Source organism: Callospermophilus lateralis, chromosome 6 (assembly GCF_048772815.1).
Source record: "Callospermophilus lateralis isolate mCalLat2 chromosome 6, mCalLat2.hap1, whole genome shotgun sequence".
In the NCBI taxonomy this organism is placed as follows: Eukaryota; Metazoa; Chordata; class Mammalia; order Rodentia; family Sciuridae; genus Callospermophilus; species Callospermophilus lateralis.
The window spans coordinates 56,808,528-56,824,412 of NC_135310.1; the positions used below are offsets into that span (position 1 = coordinate 56,808,528).

The window sequence follows — 15,885 nt, forward strand, 5'->3', positions numbered from 1 at the left end:
TGCATTGAGCTCATTCATTAAAAGAATAGAAAGTCAACAAATAAAAGACCCAGCATTATATCTCAAAGGCCTATAAAAGAAGAACAAATCTCTGCTAATGAAGAGAAATGGAAAAAAACTCATGATGAAAAAGGAAATATCATGACAGACACTACTGAAATACAGAAGATAATTAGAAACAATTTTGAAAATCTATACTTCAATAAAATAGAAAATCTTGAAGACATTGACAAATTTCTAGAGACATACAACCTAGACTGAACCAGGAGGACATATACAATTTGAACAGATCAAGCTCAACCAATGAAATAGAAAATGCCATCAATAGCCTACAAACTAAGGGTTGGGGATATAGCTCAGTTGGTAGAGTGCTTGCCGCACGCACAAATCCCTGGGTTCAATCCACAGCACCACCAAAAAAATTTTTTTTTTTAAAAAGCCTATCAACTAAGAAAAGTCCAGGACCAGATGGATTCTCAGCTGAGTTCTACAAGACCTACAAGAAGAATTAACACTAATACTTCTCAAATTATGCCATGAAATAGAAAAGGAGAGAACTCATTCTATGAAGCTAGTATCAATCTGATACCAAAACCAAACACGAAGGAAAGAAAATTTCAGATCAATATCCCTGATGAACATAGATGCAAAAATTCTCAATAAAATTCTGGCAAATTGCATACAAAACATATTATTAAAAACAGTGCACATGATCAAGTGGGTTTATCCCAGGGATGCAAAATTGGTTCAATACGTGGAAATCAATAAACCTAATTCATCACATCAATAAATTTAAAGACAAGAATCATATGACCATCTCAATAGATGCACAGAAAGCATTTGACAAAATACAGCACTGATTCATGTTCAAAACACTAGAAAAACTAGGGATAGTAAGAACATACCTCAACATTGTAAAAGCTATGTATGCTAAACCCAAGGCCATGATTCTAAATGGAGAAAAATTGAAAGCATTACCTCTAAGAACTGGAATAAGACAGAGATGCCCTCTTTTACCAATATTATTCAACATTGTCCTTGAAATTCTAGCTAGAACAATTAAAAGAAATAAATTAAAGGGATACAAATAGGAAAAGAAAAACTCCAACTGTCACAATGACAATGATTCCATATTCAGAAGATACAAAAAAATTCCACCAGAAACATTCTAGAACTAATAAATAAATTCAGCAAAGTAGCAGAAACTCATAATTCAAATGCATTCCCATACATCAGTGATGAATCTACTGAAAGATAAATTAGGAAAACTACCCTGTTCACTATAGCCTCAGAAAAGAAACAAAATATTTGGGAATCAATCTAACAAAAGAAGTGAAAGACTTTTACAATGAAAACTATAGAACACTAAAGAAAGAAACTGAAGACCTTAGAAGATGGAAAGATCTCCCATGCTCTTGGATAGGCAGAATTAACATTGTCAAAAAGGCCAAAAGAGTTATATAGATTTAATGCAATTTCTATTAAAATCTCAATGACATTCTTCATAGAAAAAGAAAAAGTACTCATGAAACTCATTTGGAAAAATAAGAGACCCAGAATAGCCAAAGCAATCCTTAGCAAGAAAAATGAAGCAAGAGGCACCACAATATCATACCTTAAATTATACTACAGAGCCATGGTAACAAAAACAGCTTGGTATTGGCATCAAGACAGATATGTAGAACGATGGCACAGAATAGAAGGCAGAGACAAACCCATATAAATAAAGTTATCTCATATTAGACAAAGGCACCAAAAACATACATTGGAGAAAAGATAGCCTCTTCAACAAATGGTGCTGGGAAAACTGGAAATCATACACAGGGAAATGAAATTAAACCCCTATCTCTCACCCCGCCAAAAAAATCAACTCAAAGTGAATCAAACTTAGGCATTAGAACAGAGACCCTGTGCCTAATAGAAGAAAAAGTAGGACCAAATCTTTACCATGTCAGCTTTGGAACTAACTTTTTTAACAAGACTTCTAAAGCACAAGAAGTAAAATCAAGATTCAATACGTGGGGGGCTGGGGATGTGGCTCAAGCGGTAGCGCACTCGCCTGGCATGCGTGCGGCCCGGGTTCAATCCTCAGCACCACATACAAACAAAGATGTTGTGTCCGCCGATAACTAAAAAAAAAAATAAATAATAAAATTCTCTCTCTCTCTCTCTCTCTCTCTCTCTCTCTCTTTAAAAAAAAAAAAGATTCAATACATGGGATGGAATCAAACTAAAAAGCTTCTTCACAGCAAAGGAAAAAATAATGTGAAGAGAGAGCTTACAGAATGGAAAACAATCTTTAGCACACACACCTCAGATAGAGAATTGATCTCCAGGATATATAAACAACTCAAAAAACTTAACACCAGGGGCTGGAGGTGTAACTAAGTGGTAGAGCACTTTCCTAACACATGTGAGGCACTAGGTTCATTCCCCAGCACCACATTAAAATAAATAAATAATAATAAAGGTATCGTGTCCATCTACAACTAAACTTAACACCAAAAAAAACCAAATAACCCAATCAATAAATGCACAAAGGAACTGAACAGACACTTCAAAGAAGAAATATAATCAATCAATAAACATAAGAAAAAATGTTCAACATCTCTAGTAATTTGAGAAATGCAAATCAAAACTACACTGAGATTCCATCTCACTCCAGTTAGAGTGGCAATCATAGAGAAGACAAGCAACAATAAATGTTGGTGAGGATGTGGAGCCAAAGGTACAATCATACATTGCCGGTGGAACTGTGAATTGGTACAACCACTATGGAAATCAGTATGGAGATTCCTAAGAAAACTTGGAATGGAACCACTATTTGACCGAGCTATCCCACTCACTCCTTGGTTTATACCCAAAGGACTTAAAATCAACATACAGCAGTGATGCTGCCACATCAATGTTTATAGCAGCTCAACTCACCCAATCTAGGTGCCCCTCCATATAAAGAAACTGTGGTATATATACACAATGGAATATTACTCAGCCTTAAAGAAAAATGAAATTATGGCATTTTGGTAAATGGGTGGAACTGGAGAATATTATGCTTCGTGAAATAACCCAATTCTAAAGAACCAAAGGCCAGATGTTTTCTCTGATACGCAGATACTAATTCACAATAGTAGGGGGAGAATAGAGGTATTTTTTAATAGAAAAAGGGGATTGAAGGGAGGGGAGGTTGCATGGGTATAGGAATGATAGTAGAATGAATTGGACATTATTACACTATGTCCATATACGATTGTATGACATATGTAAATCTACATCATGTACAACCAGATGAATGAGAATTTATACTCCATTTATGTTTGATGTGTCAAAATGCATTCTATTGTCATGCATAACTAATTAGAATAAATAAAAATATATTTTTTAAAAAAAGGGATGGTTATATAACTCAGGTGGAATGCTCCTGAGTTCAATTTCCACACCAAAAAAAAAAAAAAAAAGGAAGGGAGGGAGGGAGGGAAGAAGGAAGGGAGTGAGGAAAGAAGAAAGGGAGGGCACATTATTAAAGATATTCTCATCTATGTTGATGGCACAATTTCACCTTTTGGAACCATGACAATACTTAAGATGTGATTGAATACAATGATTAATTATTCTGGAGTCTGAAACAGGTCCAGTGCACTCTGTTCTCAAATTTCAGAGTTTAAATGGGTGGAATGTATTAATTCTCAAAAAGCAATAAACAATCACGTACTGCTTGACAAAGGAGATTCAATTTAGGAAATGTATCATAGGTGATTTCATTGCTGTGATTATCAGAGAGAATTCTTTTTTTTTTTAAAGAGAGATAGAGGAGAGAGAGAGAGAAATATTTTTAATATTTATTTTTTAGTTTTCGGCTGACACAACATCTTTGTTTGTATGTGGTGTTGAGGATCAAACCCGGGCCATACGCACGCCAGGCAAGCGCGCTACCGCTTGAGCCACATCCCCAGCCCCAGAGAGAATTCTTATACAAATCCAGAAGACAAAGGTCAATCATTCAACATGCCTCTTGATGTGATCAAGAGACTCAGTAAACATGAAATGTATGAGACTGTTGACACTGGAACATGGCATGCTGCTTTATTAGTAAACTATTTTTTTTAAGTAGGAGAGAACTCTAAACAATAAAAAGCACAGTATAATATAGAAAATCAGTAATAGTTCTTTCTCATGATCCAACATTATGGGGATGTAGCACTCTGGGTTCAGTCATAATTATACATGCTCTAGTTTTATTTATTTAGTTTTCTTTTTGGTACTGGATATTGAATCCATGGAGAGGGGAGTTACCACTGAGCTACATCCCCAGCCCTTTTTATTATTTATTTAGAAGCAGGGCCTCACTAAGTTGTTCAGGGTCTGGCTAAATTTAGGGTCTGCTGAGGCTGGCTTTGAACTTGCAATTCTCCTGCCTCAGCCTCCCAAGCTACTGGTATTATAGGCCTGTGCCACCACACCCAGGTGTGCTATACTTCTATACAATTAGCAGCATAGTGAGTTTGTTTACACCAACATCATCACAGTGCACTACAGCATCACTCAAGTATTAGTTTATTACCTTTTGAGACCACTGTTGTACATACAGTTCATCTTTGACCAAAACATTGACATGTGATTTGTGACTGTAGTTTGACCCCCAATTTCACTTCCTTACAAATATACTATGAGGTAAAAGAGATGAAAAGACCTGGCTGCTTGCATATCCCTGATTAATGGAAATAGAGATTTGCAGAGTAGCTCCATACTCCATTTAATTCCTCCCTCCCTGACTCTAGAAATGCTTGATTTGGCTGTGTAAAAGTAATTCTAATTATAGTGATTTACATGAACTACTTACCATTTATGCCTAATTACCTCATAGCACAATAACAATTATGCATACAGTAAATGTGTCAGATTAACCTGGCTGTATGTTTTATTTGATAACAAAAGTGTCCATAAATGTTTGTTCTTCACAGTTTTTGCTCATATGGCATAGTCATCTGTTCATAACTTCTTCAAATGTTTACTAGAGAAAACATCGTTATGTAAATAGGTAAAGGCAGCCAAATATTTTGCAATGAACTTTTCTAATTAATTATAAATCCAGCATTTTGTGAAGGAGATATTTTGTTTCAATAGCTTAAGCTTATAAAAAGTTCCTTAGGACTATCATGGGGAAAAAAATAAGTCCACCATAATGAATGTTTAAACATCTACATTAAAACCAAAATCAAAGTTCATAAAATCATAAATCTTACAGAATTAAGAATACTACAAATAAAGTTCTTCTATTACTAGAAAATCTAATAGCCACACCCCATTCTGGGCAACTCAGGAGGCTGAGATGGGAAGATAGACTTTTGAAGCAGCTTCAGCAACTTAAAAAGATCCTGCCTCAAAATAAAAAAATATAAAAAGGGCTGGGGATGTAGCACCTCTGGATTCAGTCACTACAAGGGGTAAAAGGAAAGGAATGAAGGAAGAGAGGGAGGGAGGAAGAAAACCTAATAGCTCAAATTTATCTTCTGTATAACTGGCAAATACTTATTTAATTTCAAAAGAAATGGTCTGTGTCATCTTTACAATCATCAAAAATTAAAGTTTTATATATGTGGTTTTCTCAAATTATATTGGATATTTAGGTCTTTTTCAATGTTTTAAAGATTTGGGGGGCTTCATAAACTATAGGACAAACACTATCACAAAGATGCTGCTATAACTGCTAAACATTTATTTATATAAGCACTAGGATTTAACAAATGTGACCTTTCATTAATGAAACTTGAAACTCTAGCTGACATATCAAATCTTCCATTTATATAAGCTAAACCACACAATAAAACCAGAGTTATTGGGGCTGGGGTTGTGGCTCAGTGGTGGAGCACTCGCCTCGCACGTGTGAGACCCTAGGTTCAATCCTCAGCACCACATAAAAATAAATAAACAAAATAAAGATATTGTGCCCATGTATAACTAAAAAAATATTTTAAAAAAATAATAAAAAAAAGAGTTACTGACTAGACTGGTCCATTATACACAAGTCAGAAGTCAAAAGTAGGAAAAAAAAAAAAAAGAAATCAAAGGTAGAAGTATAGGAGAATATACCTAAAAGAGCTAATCAATTTAAAGAAAAAAAAATTATCATTGTTGAATTGATAACCAGATAAGGTAATGACTATAGTCAACTTCCTATTACTTTAAGGAAATACTTGAGATCAATAAACTCAAGAAGAGAAAATGTTTACTTTGGCTCACAGTTTGTAAGATTTCAGTCCTTGACTGATTGACCCCATTGCTTTGGGTCTGTAGTGGCAGAGTAACTCATGGCAGGAGTATAACTCTGAGGGGGTCTAGTTACACCATGGCAACAAAGCAAAAGAGAAAAAAAGAAGAGGCTAGGATATCCCCCTTTTAGGGGACAAGGCTTTAACACATGGGCCTTTGGGGGACATTCTAGATTCAAACTATATTAATGATCAAAGGTTACTTGTGATTGGATGGAAGTCCACTAACCAATATAAGATAAGCCCTAGGGATGCTACAGAGTAGGAAAGGGGAATAAAAGAAATGTACTTCCAGGGGCCAGGGTTGTAGCTCAGTGGTAGAGCACCTGTCTAGCATGTGTGAGGCAATGGATTCGATCATCAGCACCAGGTAAAAAAAAATAAACAAAATAAAAGTATTATGTCCATCTACAACTTAAAAATAAAAAAAGAATTAAAAGAAATGTATTTCCAAAATGGACAAGAAATAGAACATGATACAGAATTCGTAAAAGCAATTGAATTCTCATATACCAAAAAATTTCAGGTAAGTAAAACATGTTTTTTCTTGGCTATGCCATTATTACCAAGTTTTTATTTTATTTGGAAGACTCCCTGTATTCCATATGATATGTAAAACATGAGCAATCTATGTTAAGTTCTTTTCTTATAAACAAACTTATGAAAGTGCAAGAAAACAAAGGTTCATCATCAAAAAGGATAATTTATCATTATATCCTATAATCATTGTGCAGGACTGACTGGTCAATCATGGTGTCTGCCACATTCCCAGTCTACTCCTGAGAGAAACTTCCAAGCTCATAGGAAAAGCCCTGAATGGTATATAAGAAAGGTCAAATCTTTTTTTTTTTTTTTCCCAGCAGTACTAGAGATTGAACCCAGAGTTGCTCTACCACACTACATCCTGAGCTCTTTTTATTTGTTATTTTGAGTCAAAATCTCACTAAATTGTCAACACTGGCCTCAAACTTGCATTTCTCCTGGCTCAGTCTCCTGAGGAGCTGGAATTATAGGTGTAGGCCGCTGTGCCCTGCCAGGAAAGACCTAAAAAAAAAAAAAAAAAAAAAAAAATGGCAAAAGCAGCTCTAAAACCAAAGTAGAACTGAACAGAATGATCAAGATAGAAAGTTTTTATCTGGGTTAGTAATGCTATGGTATTTCCCTCATGCCAAGCATGGGAGGTTCACAAATGAAATATCCGAAGAGATTAGGGTTGAGTACAAAATGAGGTGGGCATCCCCCCTCCCCAGATGGATGTTTGCTTAGGTGAGGAAATCTACAGACAGCTACCAAAGCACAGTGTGGAAGAGTTCATGAAAGAACTTGACATGTGTCTTCAGGAATATGTACAGGACAAGGACAACCTGGTACCTGCTTCTTGCCTGTAGTCCAAAGGCAGAAGGGTAAATAAAGCTCTCTATGCAATAGGGGTTAGAGAAACAAGATGATATGCTTCTTGTGACCTAAGTGGACACCATTAAAGGTGATCCAGTGAGAGCTATCCTAACAAGACCCTACCCAAGAAGGTTAAGTACAAGGGGAAAATGTCCCAGTAGAATACAAATATTTGAGGTGTTTCCCCAGAGTCGTAAGAGCTCAAAGAATATAGCAGTATGGAGGTAATCCAGGACCAATAAGCCCTTTCAAAAAGAGCTAGCAAGTCAGCATCTATCAACCAAAGGCCCCAACAGCTGATGGGCAACTAAGATGGTTATTTCCCTCTAATCTTTCATCCCTCTCATTCTGACTCTAGAGAAAGGAGGAGGAAAGGGGAAAAAACAAATCACTCCCCCTTCTCCATTGCTGATCCCAGGTGAGGCCTGAACTAAAGAAAAGGGAAAGATTGGAATTGTATAGAAGTTTTCCTTTAGATTGGACTGCACTTTTTAACAGTCTATTAGAAAGCTGTTTAAATCCCCAAAGCCAAAAAGACAGCTACAGGACATCAAGAGGTCAGGGATCTAATAGAGCTTGTTTAAAGGATCTATAGGAAATTCTCAAGCAGTTTCATTATGCTTCATTGCACTGAATCCATTTTATAAAATACTTACACTTGAAACTGTTCCATCTTTAATGTTACATAAACCTCACCTTTGAAAAAAGACCTTCTGCCTCTATGCTGTATCCTCTAAGGTCTTCATGTAATTTCTGCAAACACTGTATCACTCTTCTTTGATGTTCATCATCCTTTAGCTCATGAGCTTTGATCAGAAACTCATAGTGATCCAGAGGTCCATGACAAACAGCCAAAGCTTTCAAATAGGTCTTGGAAGCAGCAGCAGTTGGGGTCACACTCTCAGGCGGCTGTACCATATACGCTATAAACAAAAACATATGTAAAATTTTAGACTTTCTTAAATGAGGATATTTCATAGAGCGCCCTCTCTCTCTCTCTCTCTCTTTCTCTATCTATCTATATATATATATATATATATATATATATATATATATATATATATATCACATTAAAACTTTTAAGTAAACTATATCTAAAGGCAGGCACAGTGTACATAATCCCAACTTCTCAGGAGGCTGAGGCAGGAGAATCACAAGTTCAAGGCCAGTCTCAACAATTTAGCAAGGCCTGTCTCAAGTGAAAAATAAAAAGGGCTGGGGATATAGCTCAGTGGTAAAGCGCCCCCAGGTTCAATCCTCAATACCAAAAAAAAATCTGTATCTATTTGAGCAGTTTTTATAATTGCCATTTTGATTAAAATAATACAAAATAAATTTTAAAAAATAAGTACTTACGATTGCTCATTTTTGAAAAAAAAATACATTCAAAAACCATAAACTATACTTGTAACTACTTTTCTAGAAAACCTGATCTGCTATAGGGCCTCTACTTTGCCTTTGTGCTATTAAACCAGCCACTTAAATTCCAGAGCTCTTCCCTAGAAGCAGGTGGTATTCTTTTTGAGCTAGGCCTAGTTACTTCTGGTGCTTAATCATCACAAAGAAACTTGGAGATGAGTCTCAAAGGGTTTTCTACAGCCCCATTATTCTCTGTTCAAAACAACACAACACTCAGATGTTATATTGATTTCAGCCCTTATGAGATTTCTTCCCCTTTCCATAACCTTTACAGAAGGAAACAGAAGTTACACACAAGACAGGCTTCAAAGTAGGGTGGTAGTCTGATCCTTTCTTTAATCTTGTCCTGGGTAAGAAAACAATCAGTTGAGGTCAAATTCAATCATAATTTCATTCCTTATCTGGGGCAGGTTTAGTGGCTAAGGTAGCTCCCTTTCTATTTTTAATTAATTCATTTATTTAGTTGGTGCTGGAGATGAACCAAGGGCCTCTCACACATGTTAAAACTGCACACTTGTATCACTCAGCTATGCTTCCAGCACCCAGCTGTGTAGACACATAGAAGGAAAACAGGCAGACAGACATATTACTGGGAACTGAACCCAGAGGTTCTTTACCACTGACCCTAGCTAATATAGAGTGCTGAAAGCCTATAGAGAACGTAAGGATCTCTGAAACACTGGGCCTCAGAAGAACTACAATGAGACTTGGTTCAATATTGAAGCTGGAGGCCCAAGATGAATGCCCTAAAGATTCCCAGCTATCCAGGCACAGGCCTATAATCCCAGAGGCTCAGGAGACTGAGGTAGGAAGATTGTGAGTTCAAAGCCAGACTCAGCAAAAGCAAGGCGCTAAGCAACTCAGTGAGACCCCATGTCTAAATAAAACACAAAATAGGGCTGGGGATGTGGCTCAGTGGTCAAGTGTCCCTGAGTTCAATCCCTGGTACCCACCCCCCAAAAAAGATTCCCAGCTATTTGAGATATTTGCCAGTGTGGCCTAATACATTTGGTTCTTGATACAGAGCTCCTAAAACCATCCCTTGGAATTTCCTGAATGAGAGCAGTGCCTTTTATTATTCAAAATGAGCCCCTTTCTCTCACACTTAGATTTAGGATAATGAGGTATCTTAGGGTAGAGCTCCTAGATAACTTCCAGACAGACAGGGTAGCCAGAAAGATTTCATTAGGACTTTCAATGCCACACATAGGACTCTGGGGAGGGGAGGGACGACTGGAGACTAAACTCCATAAACACTCTTAAATCATGGAGATTTGAACAGCTTCTGAATACATCTAGGAACTGACAAGGTAGGGTGCCCTGCCCCTCCCCCATACCTTGCTTTATGCATCGCTTCCATTTGGCTGTTTCTGGGTTGATTTTTATAATAAACCCGTGTTCTCCTGAGTTCTGTGAGCCATTCTAACAAAAATAAGGAATCTCTGAATTTGTAGTTGGGATATGTACGGATAGTCTAGGAACCCCATTTGCAGTAGCACCTAAAGTGTGAACATTTTGTAAGACTTACCCCTTTTACTTGTGGGAACTGCTGTTCATTCCAAGTAGATAGCATCAGAACTGAACAGAATTCTTGGACACCCACTCACAACCAGAGAAAATGCTCTTTTTCACCCTCTTCTTTAATTTTCTGGAACCAACTAAGTGAGAAACCTAAGAGTAATGCCAATTTCTTTCCCTCCATGCTACAACTCCGTCCCCTGCCCCTCAACCAGGTTTTCAGTCAAACTCCAGTATTGCTCAGTTCTATATTCATCCCTCCTTCCCTTCCTCATGCTATACCATCCCCAGGTTGGGCTCTCATGACTGTCTCTCTCTTGGCCTGTCATAGTAGCCTCTCTGCCTCGGATGGCCTCCACTGACCCAAATTTAGCATTATCAAGATCCCTAAAATATCTTCCACCAATCCAAATGTGACCTCATGAAAATTTTCCTTGTGTCAAGACAAAATTACAACAAATTTAGTTTAAGTGTTAGGTAGTAGCTAGCAATGTGTAGTGAAATGCATGACATGGTCACAAATGTTCTTTAAATTACTTTAGGGTCCTTCTTTAAACTACTTCCAGAGTAGAAAAGAAAGCAAAGGGTGATAGTTAAATTGTAGAAAATAAACAGAAGTGAAAGGAGCTAGTTGGAAATATGTCAAGAGAAAAGGATTAATGAGACTAACTCTGGACAGGGTCCATGGATATTGACATAAAGCTAGGAATTATGGTGACACGTGTCTCCAATTGTCGGGAAGGAAGATTCCTTCAGTAGCACAGGCTCACTAAAGTACCTTCTGACCAGCTATTGACCCCAGTGCCTACATTAACATGGGATTGACTTGTAGATGAAGCCCCTCTAAATAGGATGGCCACCAATGCAGTTCCAGAGAGGACCAACTAAGCTTAAAAACTCCACCTGAAATGATGAAGGAGTTGAACACCTAACTGGGAAAGAGTATATAGAAGGTGGTCCCCAGTTCTTCTGGTAAACATCAAACAGTAATAAAATTGGGGGCAGCACTGTCTCTTTTGTTGTTCTCTGCTTGGAGACAGTCCACTCTCTCCCTTGAGAGTGCTTTTTGCTTAAGCCTCACTTTTCTTTATTTTTACCTCACTTTCATTTCTAATAAAGTTCTCTTGCATGACTTTTGGTGTCTGACTTTAAATCTTCTTTCATCGGAACATAAAAACCAAGGTTTGGAGTTCTAGCTCCCTGCTTTCCTGTGACATAAGGACCTTAATTGGCCAAGTGCAGTGACATCTATAATCCCAGCAACTAGGGAGATTGAGTCAGGAGGATTGCAAGTTCAAAGCCAACCCCAGCAATTTATAGGAACCTTGAGGAATTTAGCAAAGACCCTGTCTCAAAATTAAAAGACTGGGGATGTAGCTCAGTTGTAAAGCACCCCTGGGTTCAATCCCCAGTAACACTCCCCCCAAAAAAAGAAAATTCAGAAGAGAGATACACAAAGTCCCACCCACTTCACATCTCCCTCATGTGTATACCCACACCACTACCATTTCCCAAGAACCCCTAAGGCCACTCTCCCACCTTTTAAGATCACATTAAGTACAAACACTGCAGAAAAGGGTTAACACAGCAGGCCTGAGACTCCTGTCCAAAGACCTATTCACAATATTGGCCCTTGGATGTAACTTGAATTCCAAGAAAGTTCTCACTGTTCCCAGAAATGGTAAGAGTAATTCACCATGCCTAAATTTTTATAGTTTATGCTGAACACCTAGTTTCCTTCTATTCTTATGGAATTTTGGCACATGCTAAGCAGAGGTACCTATGTGATCACTCCCCAATAAAAAAAACAGTATCTGTAATGACCTTCCCTGGAATACAACATTTCTTTCCTGCTGACACCATTAGTTGTTGGAGGTGGTAAGCATGTTCCATGTAATTCAATTGGAAGAGAATTTTTATTTTTTTTATTTTTTTTTAATTAATTTTTATTGTTGGTTGTTCAAAACATTACATAGTTCTTGATATATCATATTTCACACTTTGATTCAAGTGGGATATGAACTCCCATTTTTACCCCATATACAGATTGCAGAATCACATCAGTTGCACATCCATTGATTTACATATTGCCATACTAGTGTCTGTTGTATTCTGCTGCCTTTCCTATCCTCTACTATCCCCCCTCCCCCCTTCCCTCCCCTCTTCTCTCTCTACCCCCTCTACTGTAATTCATTTCTCCCCCTTATATTTTCCCCCCTTTCCCCTCACTTCCTCTTGTATGTAATTTTGTATACCCCTGAGGGTCTCCTTCCGTTTGCATGCAATTTCCCTTCTCTCTCCCTTTCCCTCCCACCTCTCATCCCTGTTTAATGTTAATCTTCGTCCCTACTCTGTTCTTAATTACTTTCCTTATATCAAAGAAGACATTTGGCATTTGTTTTTAAGGGATTGGCTAGCTTCACTTAGCATAATCTGCTCTAATGCCATCCATTTCCCTGCAAATTCTATGATTTTGTCATTTTTTAATGCAGAGTAATACTCCATTGTGTATAAATGCCACATTTTTTTTATCCATTTGTCTATTGAAGGGCATCTAGGTTGGTGGAAGATAATTTTTAGAAGCTTGTTGCCTGACATCCTTCAGCCTTTGCTCCGTGTACCTTTACCCTTAGCTCACTGTGCTTCCTATGCTGTTGCTATACTAAATAAGTTATAGCCATGAGGTATGACTGCATCTTGTGAGTCCTCCTAGAGAACCATCAAACCTGGCAGTGATCCCGTGACACAGAGTATTTTCATTCTGAAGTTCAAGGAATCCATAAAACAGGCTCAACTTAAATTCAAGATTATTCTCTTTCTGCTTTCCAAAATGCACTTATGATACAAGAAGTGACTGAGTACCAACCACATATAATGGAGAATATTAAAATTGTTGTTTTTTTTTTTAAGTGAGGGTAGAATGACAAAACTTTGGAACAATAATATATTAAGATTCTGGCTGAACTGGGCATGGTGGGGGCTCAGGCAGAGCCTCAGCAGCTTGGGGGGCTGAGGCAGAAAGAAGGATCGCAAGTTCAAAGCCAGACTCAGCAATTTAGAGAGGCCTTGAGCAACTTAGTGAAACCCTGTCTCAAAATAAAAAATAAAAAAACTGGCTGGGGATGTGGCTCAGTGGTTAAGTGCCCAGTTTCAATCCCTGGTACCAAAAAAAAAAAAAAAAAAAAGACCCTGGTTGGCTGGACATAGTGGCACACACCTCTAATTCTAGCTCCTTAGAAGGCTAAGGCAGGAAGATACAAGCTCAGGCCAGCCTGTGCAATTTAGTGACATGCTATCTCAAAATAAAAGCTTCAACAGTGAGGGATATAGCTCAATGGTAGAACAACCCTGGGTTCAATTCCCAGCACCATGAAAAAAAGAAAAAAAAATCTTTCTATATATGATGCACATACATATATTTATACATATTTTGGGGGTAGGGGCTGGGCATGGTGGCACACAGCTACAATCCCAGCTGCTGAGGAGGCTGAGGCAGGAGAATTGCAAGTTTGAGGCCAGCCTGAACAATTTAGCAAGACCTGTTTCAAGATAAAAATTTTTTTAAAGGGTTAGGGATATATCTCTGTGGTAGAGCACTTGCCTAGCAAGTGTGAAGACCTGGACATCCCTACTAAAACATACACACACACACAAGTATTTCTAGGGGCTGCAAGTATGGCTCAGTGGTAGAGCATGAGCTTGTAACAAGGACTCTTCACTTTTGCCTGCAAATGTTTGATGGGTGGCTAAAAGCATAATTAAAGACTTGCCATCTCTGCCTCCATTTTGTATCCATCTTCTTTGCTCCTGGTCATCTTGAATTCCAGAAACAAATTCTAATCCAATAAATATCTTGTAATTAATCAAAGCTACCCCTCAACCCAGGCAACTTTGTTGGGACAAGGCCCTGCAAGACCAATCCTGTGATAATCATGGACAGACCACTTGCCTTGGCAACTGTGAAAAGCCTCCAGCTGTGCAAACCTCCTAACCCTCAAATTGATTCCCCTTTCTATAAAACCTCAAAATCATTGTCAGTCCCTTGAAGACACAGGTCTCCTTGTCCTCCAGATGTAGTTACACTACTTAAAGTTCCTTTCATGCTTTTCTACTATTATTATTTCTGTTTGGTTTCTGGGGCATGTGGTCAGACAGAATTTATTGGATCCCCAGAGTCAGCCCTCTGGCCTAGGACTCTGGTAACATGTTTAGCATGTGTAATGCCCTGGGTCTGAGGAAGTAGTTTAGGCATGTCAAAATGGCAGAGGCAGGTACAACAAAAATCAATAAACAGATTCAATTAAATCCCCATCAAAACACCAATGAGGGCTGGGGTTGTAGCTCAGTGGTAAAGCACTTGCCTAGCATGGGAGACACTGGGTTAAATTCTCAGCAACACATAAAAATAAATAAATTAAATAAAGATATTCTGTCCACTTACAACTATAAAATATTTTTAAAAATGACATTCTTTGCAAAACTAGAAAAACAGCCTTAAAAATTCATTTGTAAGAATAAAAGACCCAGAATAGCCAAAGCAATTCTAAGCCAAAGAAGCAATGCTGGAGCCATCACAATATCTGACTTCAAAGTTATACTGTAGAGCTATAGCAAAAAAAAACTGCATGGTACTGGCATAAAAGCAGACGTATAGACCAATGGGACAGAAAAGACACAGAGACAAAGCCCAACAGATACAATCATCTGATCCTTCACAAAGTGCCAAAAACGTAACCAATGGGAACAAATAGGGCAAGATACTCAGTAAAGTCTGTGGGGAGGAGGAGGAGGCACAGCTCAGCATATAAGACAAAACTTGCCCAGATATCAGGGCCTTGAGCCACTTTCTCTCACTTAGCTCATTCTGCTCTACTTTACCAAGTATACCTTCATCAATATATCTATGCTCTTCCTATAACTTGTATATGTCTTACTCAATTTACTCTTAGGGACACCAAAAACCAGGACCCCAACTGGGCACCCAACTGATATCTTGAGATCCTGTTGCCTTGGCCTATAATAAAATAATAAAATACACATTTTTAAATGTCATACCAAAAAACACTAGGTTAAGTTATATTAAATGACATATATTCTATTACTTACCTTTTTATTCTGTTTCTATTGTAGAATATATGCTCTTAGATGTAAGGAATTTTTGTCTATAGTGTTTTCTGCAATAAGTGGCACCTGGTACGTAGTAGATGCTTATTATTATTAATGTTATTATTATGGGTTTTTTTTCTCAGTGCTGAGGATTGAACCCAGGGCCTCAAACACATTAGGT

The 15,885-nt window shown here is 37.8% G+C and overlaps 1 protein-coding gene across 2 annotated transcripts in view; it reads right to left on the reverse strand.

The window, feature by feature from the left end:
• The window catches only part of Afg1l (AFG1 like ATPase), a 210,262-nt gene that overhangs the window by 170,757 nt on the left and 23,620 nt on the right, over positions 1-15,885 (reverse strand). For both annotated transcript variants that reach the window (XM_076859874.1, XM_076859873.1), the window contains exon 2: positions 8,358-8,584. In XM_076859874.1, coding sequence (XP_076715989.1) covers positions 8,358-8,584 — 227 coding nt within the window. The remainder of the gene's footprint in view (positions 1-8,357; positions 8,585-15,885) is intronic.